We start from the raw sequence: 23261 nt of genomic DNA, 5'->3' as shown, positions 1-23261 counted from the left end.
TGGCACATTATCATCCACCTTTAATTCTGCCAAATCCTTAGTCTTCAGACTGAGTCAGTAGGTTCCTAGCCCCAGGGACGAGCTACCCGCCATGAGTCTGTGAGGCGCGTCTGGACGGTGCATTCTGAGCTGTGGGGGAGCCCCCTTGGGAGAGTGTGGAGAGGAGTTTGTGTTGGGGAGGACGGCCTTGTGGCTGAGGAGGCCAGAGCAGAGGGGTTCGCCGGGATCTGTTACCAGCGAACCTCGCTGTCTTACCAGCGGGCCCCGGCACAGGCAGTGGCAGTCGCAGGAGACGCCGGACTGGCAGGATTCACGCTGTCCTGGCGGATGGGCTCGGCCTTGGGCGTTTGGTAGGGCACTGCCACTACCTCACTAAGCACCCATCCAACCAAGAAAGCAGACGGCTATGGTGCCAGGGTTCTGGCGAGGGAGCGGCAGTTTTGCCTGACCTCTTGTGACATCAAACGCAACCATGCTTCTTCTTTGCCCACTCAGATACCTGCTGTTCTACCACAAACAGTTCCTGGAATATGAGTAGCCTTACCCTCAGCTGGTCTGGAAAATGAAGGCCATGAGTTGGCAGCCCCACAGAATGAACCCCGACCTCCCCGACATCGTGAGCCCACCACCCACACAGAAGTGCCCCGAAAGCATCAGATTCTTCTGCGGCCTGGGCCCAGGACCGGGCTCTGAACGGACACGCGCTGCGGTGGGAGGTGGCTCCAGGAACTGCACAATCAAAATATCACATGAGGGGTGTATTCTGCATGGAAGGGGCCAAGTAGATATTTCATGAGTGTATCTCCTTTGCTCCTCAAGCAGATATGTGGGCAGTTGGGGTGGGGGTACCCCCCACAGCATGGAGCAGCCTTGCCCTGGTGCTTCAGTTCCGTTGCATGACAGTTAAAAGGCGCCAGCCTGTTTTACAATTATGGGTCCATTAAAGCAGTAGAGAGGTCAAAGATTCTGTGCAAGGAGGACTTTGCGAGTATCTTTGTGAGGTAAAGTATTGAGTATGTGTAGTGTGGGACTCTTAGCTTCTCTTTTGTCTGCAGATATCAAGACCCCCCACCCCCACCCCCAACCCCCACCCCCAGAGCCTGTGGAACTGAAGACACTAACTGGGGTTTCCAAGCACGTCTGTTCTGCAGATAACGTAGCATCAAACTGCATGTGGAAATATCAGCCTGGGTGTTCTCCCTCAGTTTTCTAGGAATAGGCATTTTCTCATCCCCCTCCCTTTTCCTCTCTGTCCACAATGGTGAATTTCATAAATGTAATGATAGTAACGTGAATGAATTATTGAGTTCGTACTGAAATCTAGGTAGTTTTTCCTTTATTCTTGAGAGTGACTCTTGCTTTTGGTGCTGTTTGGTTGCGTGCGCACCGCTGCAGCCCCACCCCACCCCAGCCCACCCCCGGAAGCGTGCGTGTCCTGGTGAAAGCTGCCAGACCAGCAAAGGAGAATCAGGCTGCAGCTCACTGTCTCTGTGACGTTAATCGTTTGAGTACGTGAAGCATTTCTCGGTGGTTTCATTGCTTCCCTTCCTGTTTTCTTCTTGGCCTCCTGTCCCACCTGCCGTCCCTGTCGCTGGGCTTGAAGCTGAAGTAGCTTCCAGTGGAGACTGTGTTACGTTGCTGAGTGCTCTGCTTTGCATTCAGTGTGGTTGAAATTGTAGCAGGAAAAAGTGCCTGTGAGGAGCTTGTAGGAAGAGCTGACTGAGGAGCTAGAACAGTATGCATTGTTGTTTGTAAGATATCTTGCATGTATCTAGCTATCGAAACCCAAACTTACATGGTTTGTCCATTTCTGAGAAATTGCAACCCGGAGACACAGGGGAGAGAAAGTTGCTTTAGTATAGTTGTGAAACAAGCTGTGCTCGTCCTGGGTGCCCAGTCTGCCTGAACTGATGAATATTCATTCCTGGAGAAGAGTAGAATCATCTATTTCAGGGTTAGCAGACTTTTTTCATCAAGAGCCAGATGGTAAATATTTTAGGCTTTGTAGGCCAGATGGTCTTGCCAGCGCTAATACGTAACCAAAGGAGCCTGGCCGTGTTCCGATACAACTTGATTAATGGACACTGAAATTTGAATTTCATATCATTTTCACATATCATGAAAGAAAATTTTTTTCACTATTTAAAAATGTGTAAACTATTCCTGGCTGACAGGCCATACAAAATCAGGCAGTGGACCAGATCTAGCTCATTAGCTAAGTTAGGAGGTAGGGTAGTCACAGCAGGTAGTTGAGTAGTTACTACTCAGTATGGAAAATGCTAGATTATGCAAAGAAACAGTCATACTGTAGAATCATCATATATGGAAAAATCCCAGTGATAGGGGTTCTGATTTTTTTTTCCAACTTCAGTTGACATTCAGTATTATTTTATATTAATTTCAAGTGTGCAGCAGTGATGGTGTTTTAGGCACTTGCTCATTTGCTCAGTTCATTCTTATGTTTCTGCATTTAAGGAGCATAGGTTTTAAAACAGCAGGCGTTACCAGAGAAATATAGATGGGCTCAGATTTTCAGAAATGGCCCCATGTGTCCCAGGGTGTGTGTGTGTGTGTGTGTGTGTGTCTTTCTGCTATGAAGATTTCTTCTAGAAAGAGGTGTTGACTTTCATAAGGAAAGACTAATGGAAAGGAGAGTGACTGAAGTTGGCCTGCAGAGTTCTTAGCCACGGAGTGTCTTCCTGTGCTTTGCCACCTGTGACCCCCTGGCTTTCCTGGAGTGTCCTAAATGCAGTGTGGGGACAAAGCAGCTGTAATGGCCTTGGAGTTTCTGGCAGATTACCTGTGGTATGGCCAGCCTGCTTCTCAAAGAAGTCTGCCAGGAGGACCGGGAAACACAGTGGGGCCATGTGTATCTTTTGTAGATGTTATTTTAAACTTTTGTATCCAAAGTAGTTCTCTTTATTCCCTTTGGCATTGGCGTTCTAAGCACGTACCTCTCTCTGTCTGCTGCTGAGAAACTCCCCTCCGACTGAAAGAACTAGTGTGGAGGGGGTTTCTGCCACCGTGGTGTTTGCCCAGTCCCTGCGCTGCCAGCTCAGCCATAGGCCCTGCTGTTGCTGTGCTCATTTGAATTTGTCTCATTAGGAACAAATTGGTACATAATAGGTTTGGGAATTTCTTTTTTTTTTAAGCTCCTGATCCAGGAAAATGGTTTTCTTGTTTGCTGACAAACACCCTAGGTAGGTGTTCAGATCATTACCTAGTGTGTCTGACCACCAAGGAGTCACTGAGTGAGCCCACCCCCACCAGTGTGCGGAACATTACCTGTATTTCTCAGATGCTGACCGTCGCTTGAGCGCTTCACAGTGAAACGGTGGCCCTCCGCTCTTCAGATATCAGAAGTGGGTTCCGAGCAGTGTAGTGAGCGGTGGCTCAGGGCCCGAGCCCGGTAAGCAGCCTGAGGGCTGCATGCCGTGCCCTCCTCGGGCCCACGCGGCCCCTCTCTGGTCGGGTGCTAGAACGTGCCAGGACTCACCTTCTGCAGCGGCCCCTGTACCATATAAACTCGAGCATTTGTGGTTCGGCTTGGTGTGTATGCTTCCCTTGTGTAACTGCCCCCTTTTTGACCTTTGAAGTGACTGTTTCATTTGCTGTAACTGAAAACAAAAATTGTAAGAAGATTCCAGTGATCGTGCTGTGGATTAATTATCGAGATGTTTACACCTCTTTTACCTGTCATTTTGAGGAACTGTTTGACTCTTCGCCCTCCCTTAATGGCTTGTAGTCTTTCCTATGTCATAATAAAGCTACATTTTATTCTGAAAACTGGCCGTCTCTGCCCTTCCTATACCAGCAGCCAGAGGGGCGGCAGGGGCGAGAGGCGGCAGGCTGCGGCATCTAAGATAAAGGAGCGAGAAGATAGGCAGTTGATTCTGTAACTGGCCACAGGGCTGCAGCTGACATCTGTGACAGCCTTCTCCTCCCACTTGCACACTTCCCTTGCTCCCAAAACCTTAGCTGCTCTTCACCTGGTTGAGCCAAACCTTCATTTCTGAAGTGGCCTTTTCTGGATGCCACTGGTGCAAGTTCGTTTGCTTCTCTTACATAGCAACACCAAGGGACGCCAGAGCATTTCTTGGGGGTTCCGGCCTTCGTCCTCCTGGCCCCTTTGTGCAGCAGTCTTTTCAAATTAAATGGAACCAGGGTTGTCTTCCCCAGGGGAAGCACCCCCTTTGGTGTCTAAGACCTTCACGTCAGCAAAGCCCAAGTTTTCCAGAACAGGAATAAGAAAAATGTGTAATGGGGTTATTAAGTGTAATAATGCTGCAAAGTGCCATCTCACTCCCACCCCTTGATCTTCGGACCAGTATGTCCTGGCTGTGGGGGAGTGCGCACCATTAACGGTCTCTGGTTAAAAACATAAGTCATCCCAGGAGAGAAGAGCCCCAGCCCTTCACCAGAACAGTCTTCAGGAAGCGCAGCTGCTTCCGGGTGGTGGGTGGTAACAGGAAGAACAGTTCCATAGACACAAGCCCCGTGCTGCATGGCCTTTGCTGCGAGTTGGGTTCCCTGATCAGAAGCGATACTACATGGAATGTTGAACTAGTGGATGGTGGCGCTGACACGGTCGGCAAATCCATAGCCAGAATATTGGTTTATCCCAGTGAAGACAGATTGACCCCTCCATGATGGAAGAGGCCCAGAAGCAGGTGGCTTCCTGGGCCCCCTAGGAAATGCCATTCCAGGGAGTCAGTGCTACTGGTCTCTTGTTAGCCGGTTAGGCACGCTGCCCGTCGTCAGCCTGGCGATTCTTGGGCAGGGCACGTCTGTGACGTTGAGCCTGTCTTGACTCCACTGAGCAAGCCTGGTGGCTGGGGCAGGAAGCTGAGGCCATCCACTTGGCATGCCTTTTGTCTCCCAGTCATTAAGAGCACCCTCGGGGGGGATTCTCATGGGCATACAGCCTGTGCCCATTTTGAGAGATCTGTACCCATCCAGATATTGTCACTGAATCTTCCAGCCGTATTCCAAGTCTGACCATCCAGCCAAGCTGTTAGCAACTCCCCATAAATGGATGTAGCTCAGCATGTTTGCTCCCATCTCGCTCCAGACAAGGTGGGTAAGCAGATGTCTGCCTCCAAGTTCCACTCAGGATTTCCTCACCACGGTCTTGTAGGACCATCCTCAGTCATCTGGCCACAAGGAACGCTTGGTGCCATGCAACCAGTGTCTGGGGAAAGCGCGAGCCACCGCTCATGTCATTTCCTGTTCCTTGGACATGTCCAAACTGAGTCTCTTCGTACATGCCATCTGCACTATGGCTGCTGCACACACCCACCCTTAAGGCTAAGCAGGTCAGACAATACTCATTTATTCTGTTAGATGGGACGAGAGAGAGGTTAACATGGGTGGTCTGGAAAGTCTCTTTCCAACCCCGCCATGGATGAATGTAAAGCTATTTCCTCTGTGCTGCTTCTGCTGGTCATGCCAGTGAGCCATGAATGGATTCAAGTGTTAGTAGCCAGGAGAGGAGGACTAAATGTAAGTAAGTTTCTGCACAATGTTAAAACTAGAAGAGACTGAGAATGATCAGCCAGGCTCCTGAGTCGTTCCTTCAGCAATATTGGCAGCCCCATAGCGTGCAGGTGCGGCGCTGGACCCCGGGAGGTGAGAGACCCACGTCCTGTTCTCATAGGGTAGAGCCTGGTGGGGGACAAGTATGCATCAGATTGTGGTAAGTCTGTGTCGAAGGGACAAGGGAGCCCCAGCGCACAGCCACGGTGCCAGGCTTCGCACGCAGGGCGGTCAGAGGAGGCTGTCCAGTCGGACACCTTCGACCTGAATGAGGACAGACCCAGCGTGAGCTATCAGAGCTGGAGCGTTCCAGGTGTAAGGGACAGCGAGCGTGTCTGCCCTTGAAACTTGAGGCTGAGAGGGCGCCAGAGCGTGCTCACGCCAACCTACTGTGGAGTCTAGCCCACACTGGTCGTTTCCCTTGTAAGATGTTGGATTATTTTGTATCAAGAACACACCAGAAGGTTTTAAGCAGTGAAAAGACATGATGTGATCAATGTTTTGAAAAGATCACTCTGGCTTCCAACTGCCAGCTAGGAGTAGAAAGCTTGACAGGCCACTGCTCCCCTAGAAATAAAAAGCTGGGTAGTCTACGGAATCATGTCTTCTGCTGAATACATCCGCGTGGTGAAGGTGCAGGGCAGCCAGTGAGCCTGAAGTCTCAGGAAGGCACGTGCCTCCGAGGAGAGGTGATGTGCACCCGGCCCTGTGGCTGAGCGGCCATGCGAGGGGATGAGAGCAGTTCCGCAGATGCTTCCCAGAATTGCTAACGGCCGGGTGTCGGTTAGCATGAGAGCGTAGAGCTGGAAACTGCAGACAGGGGGGGTTGACACCATAGCAGGTTCTTCACAGACTTCCCTTGGACCCTCATAAAAACAACAAATATCAGGCAAAGAGTGGGAGACCAAAGGGTGCCTCCCCCAGGGATGCAGGCCTGGGGCAGGGGAGCAGCCATGGTGGCAGAGGAACACACAACCCCACTCAGACTGTTTCCCTAACGAAAGCCACAAGCTACTGGGGAAAGGGCAGCAAAAACCTGTAGGCCTCAGAATACAGGTGGAAACGCAGTGAAGGTGGGAGGAAGGAAAACCCTTCCGTGCAGTGGAAGGCAGGAAGCTGTCCTGGGCCTGAGCCATGAGCCAGCTCCAACTCCCGGGAAAGGACCACTGCAAAAGCCGCCTGCAGCCCAGGAGCACAGAGCCTGTCCGAGGCTGAGATGGAGGCTGCCAGCCTCCCCACCTAGGTCAGCAAGCTGAAGGTGTAGCAGGAATATTGGGAACCCAGCCCCCACCTAAGAACATGGCCACACTCCAGGAATTTGAACCCTGAGGTGATCACAGCAACAAAATCCAAACCAAGCACTGCTCACCACCCAGTTGACTCCACCCCTCACACAGCCTGGCAGGAAAAAGGTGTGCCCACTTCCAGGCATAAATACTTCCTACTTCAATCTCTACTCAGATCTGGCATTCAATAAAAAATGTCAAGACACTCAAAAGAGCAAGTAAAACAACCCGCTGCCAAGAGACCTATTAACAGAGCCAGCTTCAGAGATGACTCGCATGGTGAAACTATTAGGCAGGAAATTTTAAATACTTCAGGTTAATATGTTGAAGGCTGTCATGAAAAATGTGGACCACTGCATGGATAGATGGGGGACTTCAGCAGAGAGAGGGAAGTTGTAAGGAAGAGTCAAACCATGAGGCTAGAGGAAACACCCACGATAACAGATGAAGAATGCCTTTTCACAGGCCCATCAGTGAACTAACACAACTGAGGAAAGAAGCAGTGAACTTGAAGGTCAATGGAACTTACCCAAACTGAAACACAAAGAAAAGAAAGAATGGGGAAAATCCCCAAAATAACAGGGCATCAGAGCTGCGGGACAATATCAAACAGTTTGAAGAGATGGCCTGTGTGTGTGTGTGTGTGTGTGTGTGTGTGTGTGTGTGTGTGTGTGTGTATTAAGTTTATTGGGGTGACAATGGTTAGTAAAGTTACATAGATTTCAGGTGTACAATTCTGTAATACATCATCTATATATATCACATTGTGTGTTCACCACCCAGAGTCAGTTCTCCTTCCATCACCCTATATTTGCAATATATTCTTTTAATAATGAAAAACATCAAGCTACAGATCCAGAAATCTCAAAGAATGCCAAGCAAGATAAATCACAAAACACATGTTGGTGGGATTGCAGATTGGTGCAGCCACTGTGGAAAACAGTATGGAGGTATCTCAAAAATCTGAAAATGGAACTACCTTATGACCCAGGAATTCCACTCCTAGGTATCTATCTGGAGAAATCCAAAACACTAATTCAAAAAAATTTATGCACCCCAATGTTTATTGCAGCACTATACACAATAGCCCAGACATGGAAACAACCAAAATGCCCATCGGTAGACGACTGGATTAAGAAACTGGGTACATTTATACAATGGAGTATTACGCAGCCATAAAGAAGAAGGAAATCTTAACCATTTGCAATGATATGGATGGACTAGAGAACATTATGCCAAGTGAAATAAGTCAGACAGAGAAAGACAAATACCATATGATCTCACTTATATATGGAACCTAAAGAAAAGAATGAATGAAATAATCAGAAGCAGTCTCAGAGACATAGAGGAAAAACTGAGGGTTGCTAGATGGGAGGAGGGTGGGGATGAGGGAAAAGGTGAGGGAATTAGAAAGCACAGTCGGTAACCACAAGATGGCCACGGGGATATGAAAGCCAATTTGGGGAGTGTAATCAATAATGTAAAGATTTTGTAGGGTATCCGATGGACACTTGTCTCATTAGGGAGACCACCTCAGGGATGATGTAGATGTCTGATCACTGCACTGTACACCTGAAACTGAAGCTGAACAATAATGAATGTCAACTACAATTTTTATATATATATAATAGTTACAAGAAGTGGAGTGCAGCAATAGGAATAGAGACAGTGGAAATGTAATGGCTGTGTGCAATGTCAGAGGGGTAGTAGATTGGGGGGAGGGGGGTTATCACTGTGTGAGGGATATAAATGATAAATGTCTATTACATTGTTTTGTGCACCTGAAACTAATAAAATATTAAAAACAAACAGATAAATCACAAACCTAACCAAAATAAAAACTCCTAGACACAACATATTCAAACTGCTAAAAAGATAAAGAGAAAATTTTGAAGGCACAGGTTATAGAGGAACAAAGATAGGAATTATAGCAGATGTGTTGTCAGAAATTACACAAGCCATTTAAAATGCTGAAAGGGAAAAAACTGGCAACCCCAAAGTCTATACCCAGAAAAAAATCTTTCAAAAATGAAAGACTTTTCAAATACAAACTGGGAATTCAGATCCTGCAGACTTGCACTATAAGAGATGTTAAAAACAAACAAACAAAAAAACCCCACAAAAACAGGTGGAAGCAATATTATACCAGACAGAGACTTGGATCTACACAAAAAAAATGAGGATTTCCAGAAATGAAGATAAATATAAAAGACGTTATTTTTTCTTACTTTAAATCACTCTAAAAGGTATTGAATTTCTGAAGCAAAAATAGTAGCAATATATTGTGAGTTTATAGAATGTGAAAAGTGAAATGTATAACAGTGGCACAAAAGATGGGGGGAATTGGGAATATATTGTAAGTTTATTATACTCTGTGAAATGTTATGTTATTTGAGGGTTGACTGCGATTAAAGATGTATATTATAAATAACCATTAAAAACTTGAAAGAGGCATAAATAAAAGGTAAGTTTTAGGAGAAACAAGAGTACAGTGGTGGTTCCAGGGACTGGGGGTGGGGGTGGGGGAAATGGGGAGCTGTTGGTCAAAGAGTAGAAACTCCGTTAGAAGATTAACAAATTCTGGGGATGTAACGTACAGCATGGTGATGATAGCTGTTTATACTGTAGTATATACTTGAAAGTTGCTAAGTGAAAAGATCTTGAATGTTCTCACCACAAAAGACGGTAATCATGTGAGAGGACGGAGGTGGTAGTTACTGGCCTGGCGCTGATCATGTCCCTCAGAAATGTATCCAATCAGCAGCGTAACCTTCCACAATGTTGTATGTGAATTTTGTCTCAACGAAGCTCAGAAAAACAAGATCAGTGTTGCCATGAAGCAGGGTGGGTTGGCAAGCTACGGCCCATGGTCCACATTCGGCCTGCCACCGGTTTTCCTAAGCCGTTTGGCCCAGAGCACGGTTGTCCTGCTTGTGTACTTGTCATCAAAGGCTGGTGTGCCACAGCCGACTCGAGGTGTGTGGCCATCGCCACAGGCACTGTGTGGTCACCAGAGACCAAGACACTTCCTATCTGGTTCTTTTCAGAACAGCCTGCTGAGCCCTGGGCTAGGGGACAGGGTGGCAACAGGAAGGCTGCCGGGGGCTGGTGCAGTCACCCAAGTGAGACGTGACTGGAGCTCAGCCTCAAGAGGCTGTGAGTGGCAGAAATCAGAATATATTTAGGAGAGAGAACCAACAGACAGCATAGATGAAGTGGACAGTATTTAGAGTCTCAGATGGTCTTTCTAGCAAGGGATCCCTGTTTTAAACAGAAAAACATAAACAAAAGAGCAATTGAAAGACTGACAAAAACCCAGATTACTTTTATCTGACGGAAGCTGGAGTTGGGGAGTCGGCCCCTGACCCCTCCCACACTGCCAGAAACACCCAGCTCAGCCCCTGGCGTCCAGTGAGCAGAATTTGAGCTCTAGAGAGGAATGGAAGACTGCACGCCTTTGAGACAAGCCTTAGCATTCAAGGGGCACTGTGGCAGTACCTAAATGTGCTATTATGTTGTCAGCGCCTAGCTGCTGTCTGTGGTTACGGGGTTTTAGTGCCAGTCCTGCAGTAAGACCAGAAGCTTCTTGCACTAGGCATGGCGGTGGGAAACTACAGCCAACACGTCCCCATTGGCCTGTTAGGCTGACGGTGAGCGGCTCAGACACACGTCTTGCTTGGGCTTGCTTGGGATCCAGCTTACCCGCAGACAGATGAAGCAGGGGTGGGTTCGGGACAGCCTGTGTTAGGGGCTGAACTGTGTCCCCCAACATTCACATGAAGTCCGAACCCCAGCACCTCAGAATGTGACCTTATTTAGAAAGTCTTTACAGAGGTGATCAGGTTAAAATGAGGTCATTAGGCTGGGGCCTCATCCAGTATGACTGGTGTCCTTATAGAAAATCAGCTGGGCGCAGAGGCACTGGGAGCAGACAGGCCGAGGACACGGTCAGAACGGGTCCTTCCCTCAGTCCCTCAGGGAACTAGTCCTGCCCTCACCTTGGTTTCAGATAGCTCACCTCCAGAACTGTGAGACGCGAAGATTCTGTTGTTTAAACCACACAGGTCGTGGTACTTTCTTACAGCAGCCCCAGGAAGCAGGTACAGCCTGGCAGCCGTGGATTGTGGTCAGAGCATCCTCAGGCTTCCTGTCTGTACCGCCCAGTGTGTACCGTGTTTCCCCGAAAATAAGCCCCAGTTAAGATTGTCAGCCAGATGGATGCATTTAGTACGTTATGACGATGTTCCAGAAGAAGATGACATGACTGTATTTGAATAAATGTAGATTGTTTTACATGAAAAAATAAGACATCCCCTGAAAAGAAGCCCTAATGCGTCTTTTGGAGCAAAAATTAATATACAACCCGGTCTTATTTTCAGGGAAATATGGTATAAGACTCAGTCTTATTTTCGGGGAAACACGTAAAAGACTTGGTCTCATTTTCAGGGAAATACGGTATGTGAACCTCTGTGCCTGTAGGTGTGCGCTAGGTAATTGGATAGCATGGGAAGAATCATTTTAATTTACATAACCATGTGTTTACCTTACTGCAACAACGCTTCTAAGAACCATGCATTTTAAGGTTTAAATGCTATTTAAAAATAAATCTCAATGCTAATAAAAATGTACAGTATAGGTAACATCTAAAACTGAATTGCTTAGTGTTGTCACTCAGAGTCCATAAAATTCAGCATGAGGTTAAAATAGGAATAGAAGAAAAGGAGAATTAAGGGAAAGAAAAATACTGTGCAACTGCTAGTGCAGGTTGGTGGCTAGATGGGACCAAAGGGGTGCAAATAAGAACATCCCTGGGCTCAGCCTGCCTGCCCCCTCCTGCCCACTCCACATGCACACGCACACACACACACAATGTGCTTTGTGCCCTCCCTGAGGAGGCATGGTGAGGAATTACTTCCTAGATGAAATGTAAGGAAGCCCAGCTCTAGTTCAGGTGTGGCCACACGCACGCACTTCTACGGGCCATGCTTTAGCTTTCCCTCTTGGCAGTCCCAGTGGGGACCCCTGCTTCTGACACCACAGGTCAACAAGCTCTCTCCCAAGCCTGCTGGACAGTCAGCATGTAAGTCCTGGGAAACCAGGGGGCTGCGGCTGCTGTGTTGGAGCCTTCAGCCGAGGGAGGCAGCGTGACAGTGGAACTATCCAGAATCATCACGTGATCCAAACCAGTGACAGAAAGGAGCAGACAACCACGGAAGGTTTTATTTCCATAGAAGGGCTCTTGGGGACTGAGTCCCGCAAATGCAGACGACTTTATTCTGATGTTTAGGTGATGATGACCCAGACCTGGGATAAGGGCAGTGCTGGCCTGCTGCCCTGGCACCTCTCCCCTCCCAGGTTTCTCCCCCCCCATTCCCTGCCCCCGCACCCCCCACCCCCACCCCCGTTTCATGTGGCCGGGCCCCCCTCCTGGGCAGATGCGCACACGATCTCAAGGCTGCTGTCTGGGTGGACCGCGCAGAGCTGTCCGGCTACTGTCGGGTCGGGGCACCCCCACCTCCCAGCGCACGCAGGGCCGGGGGTCCCCGGCGCGCCCGTGCTCTCCTGGGTGGGCACCCTGCACTCGGGGAAGCAGAAGCTGCAGGTCTCCACTGGCTCCGGCGGCCCGTCTGCCACGTCCGCCGCGCTCCCAGCTTCCATCCAGTGATCTGCACGGAAAGGGGAGAGGGCGCTGGCCTTGGTCCCGACCCTCCTCCGCCCTGCACCCAGGAACCGCCGGCTGGGTTGTGGACTGTAGGGAGAATGAGGTGCTTCTCGCAGACGTAAACCTCTGCACCCTGCCGTGCCCTCCTCCACCCAGCCTGCTGCCCATGCCAGCTCCCCTTCCGCCTGGGGGAACCTGTGCAGGAGCAGGCTGTCACACCTTGGCTGACACTCGTCCTGTGCCCCCCCAAACCCGGAGAGACCGCCTCCGATTTTAGCCCGGCACACTCCAGTTACCCTACACCTGCCCTTACTCAGGTGCCCCATCTCTTCTTATGTTTGAACCTCGTCTCACCAACATGGAAAAAGACTGCAGGGATTTGCCTCCAGCCTCTCCCAGGAAGCAGCTCTTCATTTAGAAGCAGCAGCAGTGCGGCGACAGAGGGAAGGCTGGCGGCTTGTCCCACAAGCAGTGGGAGGGTGAGGACCCCCGTTTCATGCTCACCCTTGGAGGACTTGGCCCGGGTCTGACATGGCCCTGGGGGGAGCTGGCAGGAGAACTGGTCCCCTCTCCTCTTGAGGAAGCAGGCCACGGCCAGGAGAAAGCAGCAGATGACGGTGCCAAGACACAGCCCCAGCGTACTGTAGACCAGGGCCAGCTGATCAGCGCTCAGCTTCAGCCCTGGAGGGGCTATAAGACAGCAGTGAGGCCCTGAGTTCAGGAGGGGCCCATCGCTGCCCAGGACCCTTCTCTGAAGTGCTCCCACCCCTTAGTCCAGCAGCCCGCTGCCCTATAGCCTTTGTGTCCCCTCCTTAGGCCCCAGCAAGCTGCATGGCCGTCCCCACACCCTCCCAGAGGGCCGAGCCCCAGCTGCCACGTGCTGTGGGCCTGACTCCAGGAGAGGCTGGTCCCTTCCTCATCCTGAGGCCTGGCTGGCATGCTCTCTGCACCCTGGAGGAAACCAGGTCCCGCTATCTGAGGCTGGTAGCAAGTTTTTCCAGGACCTCAGAGTGGGACACTTCTCAAGCTGGTCCTCTTTGCTGTCTCTGCTTGCTCTGGGGATGTAGAAGGGGACAGTGCCAAAGGTGGGTGGACAAATGAATGGACAATAGTCCAGGGTGGGTGTGTCCGTCTGTCCTGACCTGGGCCTTCCCCCAGGGAGAAGCCTTCCTGAGGAAGCACACACTTTGACAGTGAGTCAGGTGTGGCCACTAATGAGTCTGGGACAGCAGGTGTAAACCGGGAGGGCCTTGGGAAATGGGGCCCCAGTCACTGTACATCTCGGGGCCTCGAGCCTCTGGGTTGGGTGCCAGAGGAAGACTCAGCCCAGGGCCAAAGCCCTCCCCTGGAAACTTCTCCCCATTCCAAGCTTTTCCTGGGTCCTGGAGTTTTCCCTTAGGCCCCGGGGTAGAAGAACAGAGGAACCCACTTGCATGTGTATGTAATATACTCGTGCCGTGGACCACCTACTGAGCCCTTTCTGTGTGCAGGCGCTTCCTATAGCGTGTCCTTTAATTCTCCTGCTCCTAGGAAGGACTGATCACCTCCTTTAAAAAATGGACATAATCCATATGCCATCAATTCACCATTTTAAAGTATACAACTCAGTGGCTTTTAGTACTTTCATGAGGTTGTGTGGCCACCACCACTACCTGATTTGAGACATTTCCATCCCCTGGATACCCACTAGCAGTCACTCGCCACCCCCCGCCCCAGGTCTTGGCAATGACTACTCTCTGTCTCTGTGGATTTGCCTATTCTGGACATTTCATATGACTGGAATCAGATTACAGGTGACCTTGGGAGTCTGGCTTCTTTTACTTAGCATGTCTTCAAGGCTCATCCATGCAGCATGGGTCAGGACTTCACTCCTTTTTACGGTCAGATAATACTTCATTGTAAATATACTTCATTTGTTTATCCATTTGTTTGTCCATCTATCGATGGACATTTGGGTTGTTTCCACCTTTTGCTATTATGAACAATGCTGCTATGGACATTTGTGTACAAGTTCTTGTGTGATGTATATATACCTAGGAGTAGAATTACTGAGTCATAAGTTAACCCTATGTTTAACTTTCTGAGGAACTGCCAGACTGTTTTCCACAGGGGCTACACCATTTTACACTGCATTTTACAGATGACAAAGCCAAGTGTCAAAGTCCCACGTTCCCAGTCACAGAGCTGCACCTGGGAACTGGTCTGACGTACTCCCGGCCAGTGCTCTGGGCCTGCCACACAGAGGCAGCGAGGGTGGGCACTGCCCTTCTTCCTTACACAAGCTTCCTAGGGTCAGGAGTTTCATAAAGTGACAGAATTGGCAGGTGTCACCCTGAGGTTTCATGGGGAGGACAGGAGCTCTGGGTGGGCTGATATCACCACCCCCAGGCCTGCAGAGCTGACCTTCATGCCCCACGCCCAGAGCTCCGAGGGCCATGGGGAGGGGGAAGCACCCCCCCCCCCCCCCAGGGAGCACATGGAATGCTGGTGCTACAGATCTGGAGACTGAGACCCTAAGAGGTGAGAGGATCCCCATAGTGCAGAGCAAAGTGACATCCACGTTTCCCTACTCCCAGGTTTCTCCATCTCTTCACCTCGTACTTGCCTCTGGAATAAAATGAAAACATCGCCTTGGCTAGATCAACAGGGAGAGGCCAGCAGTCTTCACACCAGAGACGGGATGCCTAGCTACCAGCTTGTTGCGAAGTACAAATGAACTGTCATGTCTATTCAAGGAGACAGACTAAAGTAAACATTTGGATATTTCAAATGTTTTCAGCATGATTTCTAGCATCCAGACCAGCTCTTAGACTGTGGCAGTGAGTGTTCAGAGATGGCCCCAAAGAACCACTTCCCCATTTCCTGCCCTTCAAATCCAGGCTGGGTTGGGCCTCACCACAACCAGTAGAATGAGGTGGAGGTGACACTGTGCCAGTCCTGGCCCATGTCCTCAGAAGGCCTGGCAGCCTCTGCTTTTGCTCCCCTGAGAGCCCTGAGCCACCAAATGAGAAGTTCAGCTGGAGAGTTCACATGGAGAGGCCACGTGGAGAGGCCCATGGAGCGGGGTCAGCCCTGAGACTAGAGGGGAAAACAGTGAGGCTTGCCATCTCACCATCCAAGCCAAGCCACCAGGCGATGTGTCCCCAGCACTGTCTGCCTTCAACTACACGGAGGCTGCAAGCAACACCAGCAGGAGACCTACCCAGCTGAGCCCAGTCACCCACAGAACCGTGCGAGACAATAAAATGGTTGTTATTCTTTCACAGGCCACTAAGTTTGGGCGGCTTTCAGGTGCCCTGGTAGACAAGCAGAGCAGAGACTCTCTGTTCCTGAAGGCGTGAAGGGCTTGTCCCAGCTTCTCTCCATCCCTCTGCCCAGACTAGTGATTTGAGATTTCCTGTGGGAAATGAAACTAGTTTCTGCCTGGTGACCAGCCCCTAAACATGCATTTCAAAACCTTTGGAATAAGAGAAAAGCAAATTAAAATTACAAGATGTCACTTTCCACGTATCTCACAAAGGCATGGGAAAACAGGGGCCTCACTCCTTGGTGGGGGGTGAGGGATTGCCTCCTTCGAGGGCCATTTGGACCCATCTACCAACACTGAAAATGCACCTTCCTGACTCCTGTGGACTCACTAACTTCAATTCCAGGGACATGACCCCCTCACAGACACAGGCTTTCGTTGGAGCTCTGCTTGCAACAGCAAAAGCCAGGGATGGCCTAGCCACCCATCGTTAGTGGAATGTGCACAGCATGGTCACTAGAATGAGTGCGGCACGTCCGTGCACCTAAGATGGACCCATCCCCTAGAGATACGGAGTAACAACGGAGAGGTGGGCATTTCAATGCTGCCATTGGTATAAAACACATACGAATGCAAATATGCCTTAGATAAGAACATGTGTGAAAGGACAAAAAACTGCTAGTAGTCATGCTTCTGGGGAGAGAAACTGGGTGGCTGGAGGTGGGATGGAGACTCTTTTCCAAAACCTTCTTAAAAATACCTTCTTTTAGAAATGGTCTCTGTGTATCACATATTCAAAACAGAAAAACACCTCAAAGCTGCTGTGGTAGTTCACACTTGCAAAGGCTCGGGTTGCGGCTGATCAGAGGATGAGGAAGTCAAAGGCCCAGTGGTCGTGGGAACACTAACAGGAAAGCTGACCCCATGTTTCTTTCTACACGCCCTGGAGGGGCCCATTCGCTAGCTCTGGCAGCAATGAGTGCCAAGACTCTCCTAGGGGAGGGGGGTCAACTCTGTGACCAGGCCCCCACGGGACAGAGGTCTTGTCACTTGCTTCACAGTCTGCTGACCCCAAGAGCAAAGGAGCACAGTCACAAGTTTTGTCAGAAAAGGAAGGAGGCATTCTCTGCCCTTGTCTGAAAATTAAGTCCTGGGGAGACAGCACCTGGACTGCGGGTGCAATTCCCGATCACCACCACCAGGGGGCATCACGCACAGCTTCTCACTGCTTGGGAGCCAGCCGGCAGTTTATTTCCCAGCTATTTTTTTGTTTTTGTTTTGTTTTGTTTCTTTACTGTTTTCAAAGCCCTCTCTCACCTAAAAATAGAGCCAGCCCCAGCCGACAGTTTATTTCCAAGCTGTTTTTTTATTTTGTTTTGTTTCTGTACTGTTTTCGAAGCCCTGTCTCACCTAAAAATAGAATTGCCCTGGACTACTGCTGCCCCAGCTCAGGCTTGGGCTGGCCAGCTGGGCAGCATTATAACTTGCATTTAGGGGCAGAGTAAAGCGGACTTTGTGGTCTTGGACAGGGCTGGGCCAAGAATCAGAGGCATCCCAGCCTCAGCTGTGTGTAACCCAGGGCAGGGAGGCAGAATTTTAATCCTGGGCCCTGCAGCCACACTGCTTGGGTTGAATGTGGCTTTGGACATTTTACTCAACTTCTTCAGGCCTCAGTTTCTTCTCTATAAAATGGCACAGGATATTCCTACCTCTCAGCAGGTGCTTGACATCTGGGAGGAATACTGTGAATTGCATGAGGCAGCTAGGCCCAGGTGGAACCTTCTGGCCAATGGCCAGGCATCCCCAGGCCCCCACAGCTCAGCTAGCTGTCCATGGGGGCGTGGTGAGGCCGCAGGGGTGGCTCCCAGCACGCAAGGCTTTCTTCTTCTCCTCCCACACAGATTTCCACATATGGCTTGTGGGCCACCTCCACACGGAGGTGGACTTGAGTTCCACACACGACAGTGCTGTTCAGTCAAATGTTCACACTTGAGAGGGGTGTTCCTGCAGTGAGTGCAAACCTCACTATCAGGTCATCAGGGGGCCTCCAAATGTCGGTATCTGTGGGCCTTTCCCCATAGAGGACCCCTCCCCAATCTCCTGTGTGTGTGTGAGAGAGAGAGAGAGAGAGAGAGAGAGAAACTTGCCTGCATAGTTCTTAGAGGTAAGTTCAGGAAAGGAGGAGAAGGCTGTTTCCAGAATGCCCCACCCCCCACTCTACTCACCACCCAATCGAGGCCAAGTTCCCATTCTTTCTGGTGCCACCTCTCCTGGGAGCTGCACTCAGGGCTGCAGCAGGACAGGGAAGGAGGAGACATGGCCCCTACACAGCTGTGGCTGCTTCAGCCCTCTCCCTGGCCTTGGCTCAGTCCCATGGGAACTTGGCTCGGTCCCATGAGCCTTTGCACGTGCTTGTCTCTCCAGTTAACAAAGGAAGTGCCCTCAGCCCCAAGTCTTCCAGCTCCGGCCGGTGCCTCTCCTCCCCTCAAAGCCTTCTTTCCCCAGAGAGTTGCCTCCTTTACTTCACCTCCACTCATGCACTTTCTCCTCTGTCTTCTGCCCCCAATATGTTATCAGGCGGTCTCACTGGGGGCCTGGGCCCAGAGACTTTGGCTTCAGCCCTGGGAGGCAGAGGGGCATGGGGCTGCCTCCACTGTGACATCGCACACTGAAGTCACGTGGGGGTCTAAGAGGATAGGGGGCAAGAGAGACAACACTGCACACCCAGCGATAAATAAGCAAAAATCCAACAATTACGGCCAACAGCAGGGATGCCTGCTCAGCTCCAGCTCCCAGAAGAAAGGAAACCACAAGCACTTCAGGGACAAAAGCAGCGTTATCCCAACCTGCAGTGCTGATCCCTGACTTTTATGGACACGACCTTGGCAAGAAAGCAGCTGTTTCCCACCCTGCACAGACGACTTGCAAACCGATTAACCTTGGACATTGTGTTTCTTTTCCTCAAAGGCCCGTTGTGCTTCCTGTCTGGAGAGCTGGTCCTCCAGCTCTGACCGCCTTGCACCCTCTCTGCTCGGTGTGGGCACTCTGCCTCAGTGCTCTCCTGCCGCACGGGACACTGCCAGCTCCCGGCTCCTCCACGTGCCCTCCTCTGGCCTCAGTCGCACCATCTGAGATCTTCCCATGGGGCTCTGGGCCCAGGCTGGGCACCCTGAGCTGTTTGGGGGACAAGTGGGGCCTGACGGGCCTTGCCCTGCACATTCCTGTCTGGTGGAAATCAGTTAAAATGGACCTGAGTCTGTTATGGGACTGATGACAGGTGACGAGGCTAAATGGGGAAGTGAGAGAAAGAGGCCTGGCTTGCTGGCCTCAAGGACGGTAAGAGACGGGTGGGAGAGCCTGCAGCCCCTGCCCATTTCCTCTGGTCAAGGGCCACCTCTACCTGGGGATGCCTGAAAGTGGCCCTTCATAGGGTCCCCGGCCTCCTTATGGCCAGAGCTAGTGGACATTTGCACCCTTCTCTGTCGTGTGACCACCTCCTTCTAGAACTTTCCTCCTTGTTTGTCTTCATGAACACACAGCCCTTCAAGCTCTGCTCCTTCCCAGCATCGCTGTGGACACTCTACTGACCCCTTGGATGCAGATTCCCCCAAGTAGTGTTTCCACCTCAGTCCTTTCTCCCCTCATACCTGCTGGGTGCCTGGGTAACCTTTCCCGTTCCTGTGATCACAACTGCCATCTTCTAGGCCAATGAAACCCAGGTTCTCTGGGTGAGATGCTCCCCTGAGCTCCCATCCATGTGGTGGTCCCACGTGTCCCCAAGGTTGGCATCACCATAGAGGGACCCAACTCAGAGCTCTTGGGTTCCCTCCTCCTTACCCCGTGTAAAGGGCTGAATGGTGCCCCCCTGCCCCAAAGATATGTCCCCTCGTAACCTGCAAATACAGCCTTTTTTGAAAAAAAGAGCCTTTGTGGGTGTAATTAAGTTAATGGTGTGGAGATGAACTCATCCTGGATTAGGGTGGGCCCTAATTTCAATGACAACTGTCCTTAGAAGAGAGGGAAAGAAGACAGATGCAGACACAGGAGAAGCCCTGTGAAGAGCAGCAGAGACTGGAGGGGTGCGACCACAGGCCAAGGAACTCCGGGAGCCCCCAGGAGCTGGAAGAGGCAGGAAGAACCCTCCCCTGGAGCTTCAGTGGGAGCACAGCTCTGCTGATACCCTGAGAGCAGACTTCCGGCCTCTAAAACCGCGAGATATGTTAGTGCTGTTTCAAGTCCCCCAGTTTGTGGCGTATTACAGCAGTGGCGGGAAGCTGACAGTCTCGTTCCGCTCTTCCCAGCCACAGAAGCCACCGTCCCATAAATGCCAGGTGCAGTCCTATGTCTCAGAACCCAGCGTGATTGGGGCCCCGTGAGAGCCCTGTGGGGATGGTTAGGCACGAGTGGGCCGGAAACTTCCAGGTCCCCCGGGGAGGAGGCGCTGGAGTCCAGGTGCAGGCAGGCTGGCGAGGATGGCTTGCAACACCCCCAGAGCTCATAAACTGGGACTCCAGGGCGCCATGGACAGAGTGTGGGGGCTCCGTGGACTTGGGTAAGAAAAGCAAATCTTTATTTTCACTGAAATTTAGCCTTCGCTTCCACTGTACGCAGAGGCCACCATCCCCAGTATATGAGCAGCGACGGTGGCTTTGTCGAGAGCAGAATCACAGGCATTTCCATACCTAAGTGCAGTGATGTCACACAGCCCCAAGTGTCGTCTGTGCTCACGGGAGTCACTGCCGCCACCCAGCCCACCATCCACCTTGCTATTTAATGCACTGATAGAGAGGCATGCAGAATCATTCTGGCGTCACCATTTGTGCAATGTTTGGGTAACATTTATTTAATATTTAATTTGGTTTAATATTTTGAGATCCTATTTTGACAATCTCTCCACATCATTGGTTTCTTTGTAACCATGTGCTGTGTTTAATGCACTTTAAAACACTCTTCCAAGAAGGGGTTCATGGGCTCCTGGGGCCAAGGCGTAATGGGGCTGGGTGACCCTGCTGTGTGTGATGCCTCCATAGCTGACCCAACATGAGGGCCTTTCCACCCCATCAATTTTGTGCCAATGTACCACCCCTCTGCCTCCATCCCAGGTGCTTGTCATTGGTGGCTTCCGTTATTGCCAGAAACAGCCTCTGGCAGGGTCCCTGCTGCCATAGCCACTATCTGTGCCCCGGGGGCCGTGGAGAACCTCCCTACAGCTCAGGCTGGCCCTGCCTGCAGAAGCCGTCACTCTCCCCAGTATGGCAGACAGGTCCCTCTGTCACCTGCTGTCTGATCCCTCCCAGGGCCCTCTCCAACCGCTCCTGTGAGCTTGCTGTCCCATCTTAGGCCTTCGACCTTGCCCACAAGGATGCCTACCGGCCTGCCCACGGCACTCCTCCTGCTGTGGGGTGCGGCCATGCAGCCCCTCCCTGTGCAGTCTCCTTAGGGAGAGGCAGAGGCTTTCCCCACTGTGCCCCTGACCCTGGCAGGGAGCTCATCTCGTGGGCCTGGAGTCTTCTACCTGTTTGCCTCCCTGGAGTAAACAGTCAGACTCCATATTCTGATGTTTGAGGCTTCCCTCCTTCCCACATCGGGGCAAGCTGGCAAGAAAGCCTAAGTGTTCCCTCCTTTGGTGCCAGTGGGAGAGCCCGACTATGCAAATCCCTCCCACATGTGAGAACACTCACCCACCCAACTCCCAACCACAATAACACCCAGACTGGGTTCCTTCCTCGCTCTCGCAGCCATTTTCAGACAAGCTTGGGAGACTGCCCTGCTCTCACTCCTGAAAGCCTCATCATGTGGGTCCCAAGCCTTTCCACAGCCTCTTGGCCAGTGTGTGGCATCATCAGTCTCAACATCCAAAACCTCCAACAGTTTAGGTGGGGGTCCCCCTGACTCTGCAGAGTGGCCACCACACTGGCCCAGCCTGGAGCTCCCTGGTGTCCAGCCTAGGGGGTTTCCTCAGGTCACCTGTCGCTAGCACAAAGCTCCTCCCAGCCCCTCCACAGTTCCCTTACACTTCACAGCATTTGCACGTACTATTCCCTCTGCCTGGAACAGCCTTCCTCCACCTTGTCTCTTAAACATGTATTTTCTTTATAAATGAGCAGTTACTATATGCGTATGTTGAGTGGGTTCTCATTGATCCTCACTGACTGATCTCTTATAATCTTCACAAGTCCATGAAGTCATATGATTTCAGTCTTACAGAACCAAGGCTCAGAGAGGTTAAGTAACTTGCTCAAGATCACACAGCTAGTGAGGGATGGAACCTGGGTCTGAGTCCAAAGTCTACACCGTCACCCTAGTTGCCTTAAAGGCCTCTCCTCAGATAAGCCTTCCTTGCTCCCCATAGCACCCCTAGCTGGGTTATGTTGCCACCATGCACTGGGATTCATTTGTCATTTGCATGAGTCTCTTCCCTCCCATCAGACTGTGACTTCCATGGGGTCAAGATAGGATCTGCCTTGCTCATGCTGCCTCCCCCATGCACAGCTATGCATCAAATAGAGAAATGACAGTCCGAGAGGGATGAATGAGAGACCTGAAGTGGGGTTAAGCTGGGGCCTGGACAGAATGGGGAGTTAGTGGGGGGATGGCAGGATCTGGCGAGCCCACATTGGGGACAGGGGATAGATAAGCTCCACCACTATGTGCAGCTGGATGCGGCCTGGTCACATGGTGTCCTCCAGCCCCTGCCTTCAAACAGGTCCACACCTGGCCCCTGCCCTAGGCATGTGACCCCTGTACTTCCTGTTTACGATTCACACCAAGCCCAGCGCCTGCCCTGCCAGCACACACAGGTGTCAGAGAAGACAGCAGAACTGACCTAAACCCCAGACCACTGGGGACACACAGGGCAGGGGTAGGGCACAGTGAGCCACTGAGGCCCTGAGAAGGCCTGTGGTGGCCCTTAGCCGTGCCACGGTACGAATGCAACAGCTAATGCAGAACCAGGCGTGCTCATGCTGACCTGGCTGGCTCCCTGACATGTCCTTGCACACCCTCATCCACTCATCCTGAGGGATCCATCCCTGAAGCCATGGTGAGGCTCCCAGCTTCTCCCCAAAGCACTCCAAGGATGGGGCTTGGCTGGTGGTCACAAACAGGAAAGGCTGAGTGTGTCCCACAGGCAGCAGGTTACCCTCAGGGAGTGACAATCCCATGGGCGCCGCTCGAGGACTTTTGCTCTTGCGGCGTAAAGAAATTTGAGAACCCACAGACTGAGCCTGAATCTGAGCTCAGCCATGCACTCGCTGTGCAACTCTCAGCGAGTCACTCCAAATTTTGAGACTTAGGTTCTTGATCTGGGTAGGATTGATCTGAAGGGGAATCTATTGCAACAGAAGTGGGAAAGGATCCGGGTTGGCTGGAAGAATCACATATGTCACCAACGGCAGGGCAGACGTACAAGCCACCAGACACTGGAGGAGCAGGTGTGGCCCCCATCTTTACGGTTCGGTTCGTCCTCCCCTCTGTAGCCATGCCCTCTGCATGTGAGTCTGCAGTTCTCCTCACGAGAGAGAGGCAGCCA

The 23261-nt window shown here is 51.3% G+C and overlaps 2 protein-coding genes across 11 annotated transcripts in view; one reads left to right on the top strand and one right to left on the bottom strand.

The window, feature by feature from the left end:
- The window catches only part of USP22 (ubiquitin specific peptidase 22), a 49764-nt gene extending 45978 nt beyond the window's left edge, over positions 1–3786 (top strand). For both annotated transcript variants that reach the window (XM_074320615.1, XM_074320616.1), the window contains one exon: positions 496–3786. In XM_074320615.1, the coding sequence (XP_074176716.1) occupies positions 496–538 (43 nt within the window). In that variant the 3' untranslated portion in view covers positions 539–3786. The remainder of the gene's footprint in view (positions 1–495) is intronic.
- An 8435-nt stretch (positions 3787–12221) lies between these two features.
- The window catches only part of TNFRSF13B (TNF receptor superfamily member 13B), a 63178-nt gene continuing 52138 nt past the window's right edge, over positions 12222–23261 (bottom strand). For all 9 annotated transcript variants that reach the window (XM_074319812.1, XM_074319806.1, XM_074319809.1 and 6 more), the window contains 2 exons: positions 12988–13173; positions 12222–12487 (listed from right to left, as the gene is read on the bottom strand). In XM_074319812.1, the coding sequence (XP_074175913.1) occupies positions 12228–12487; positions 12988–13173 (446 nt within the window). In that variant the 3' untranslated portion in view covers positions 12222–12227. The remainder of the gene's footprint in view (positions 12488–12987; positions 13174–23261) is intronic.

This window comes from Rhinolophus sinicus, linkage group LG15 (assembly GCF_036562045.2).
Source record: "Rhinolophus sinicus isolate RSC01 linkage group LG15, ASM3656204v1, whole genome shotgun sequence".
In the NCBI taxonomy this organism is placed as follows: Eukaryota; Metazoa; Chordata; class Mammalia; order Chiroptera; family Rhinolophidae; genus Rhinolophus; species Rhinolophus sinicus.
The sequence above is the reverse complement of the archived record's forward strand: the minus strand, read 5'-3'. Positions and strand labels throughout refer to the sequence as shown.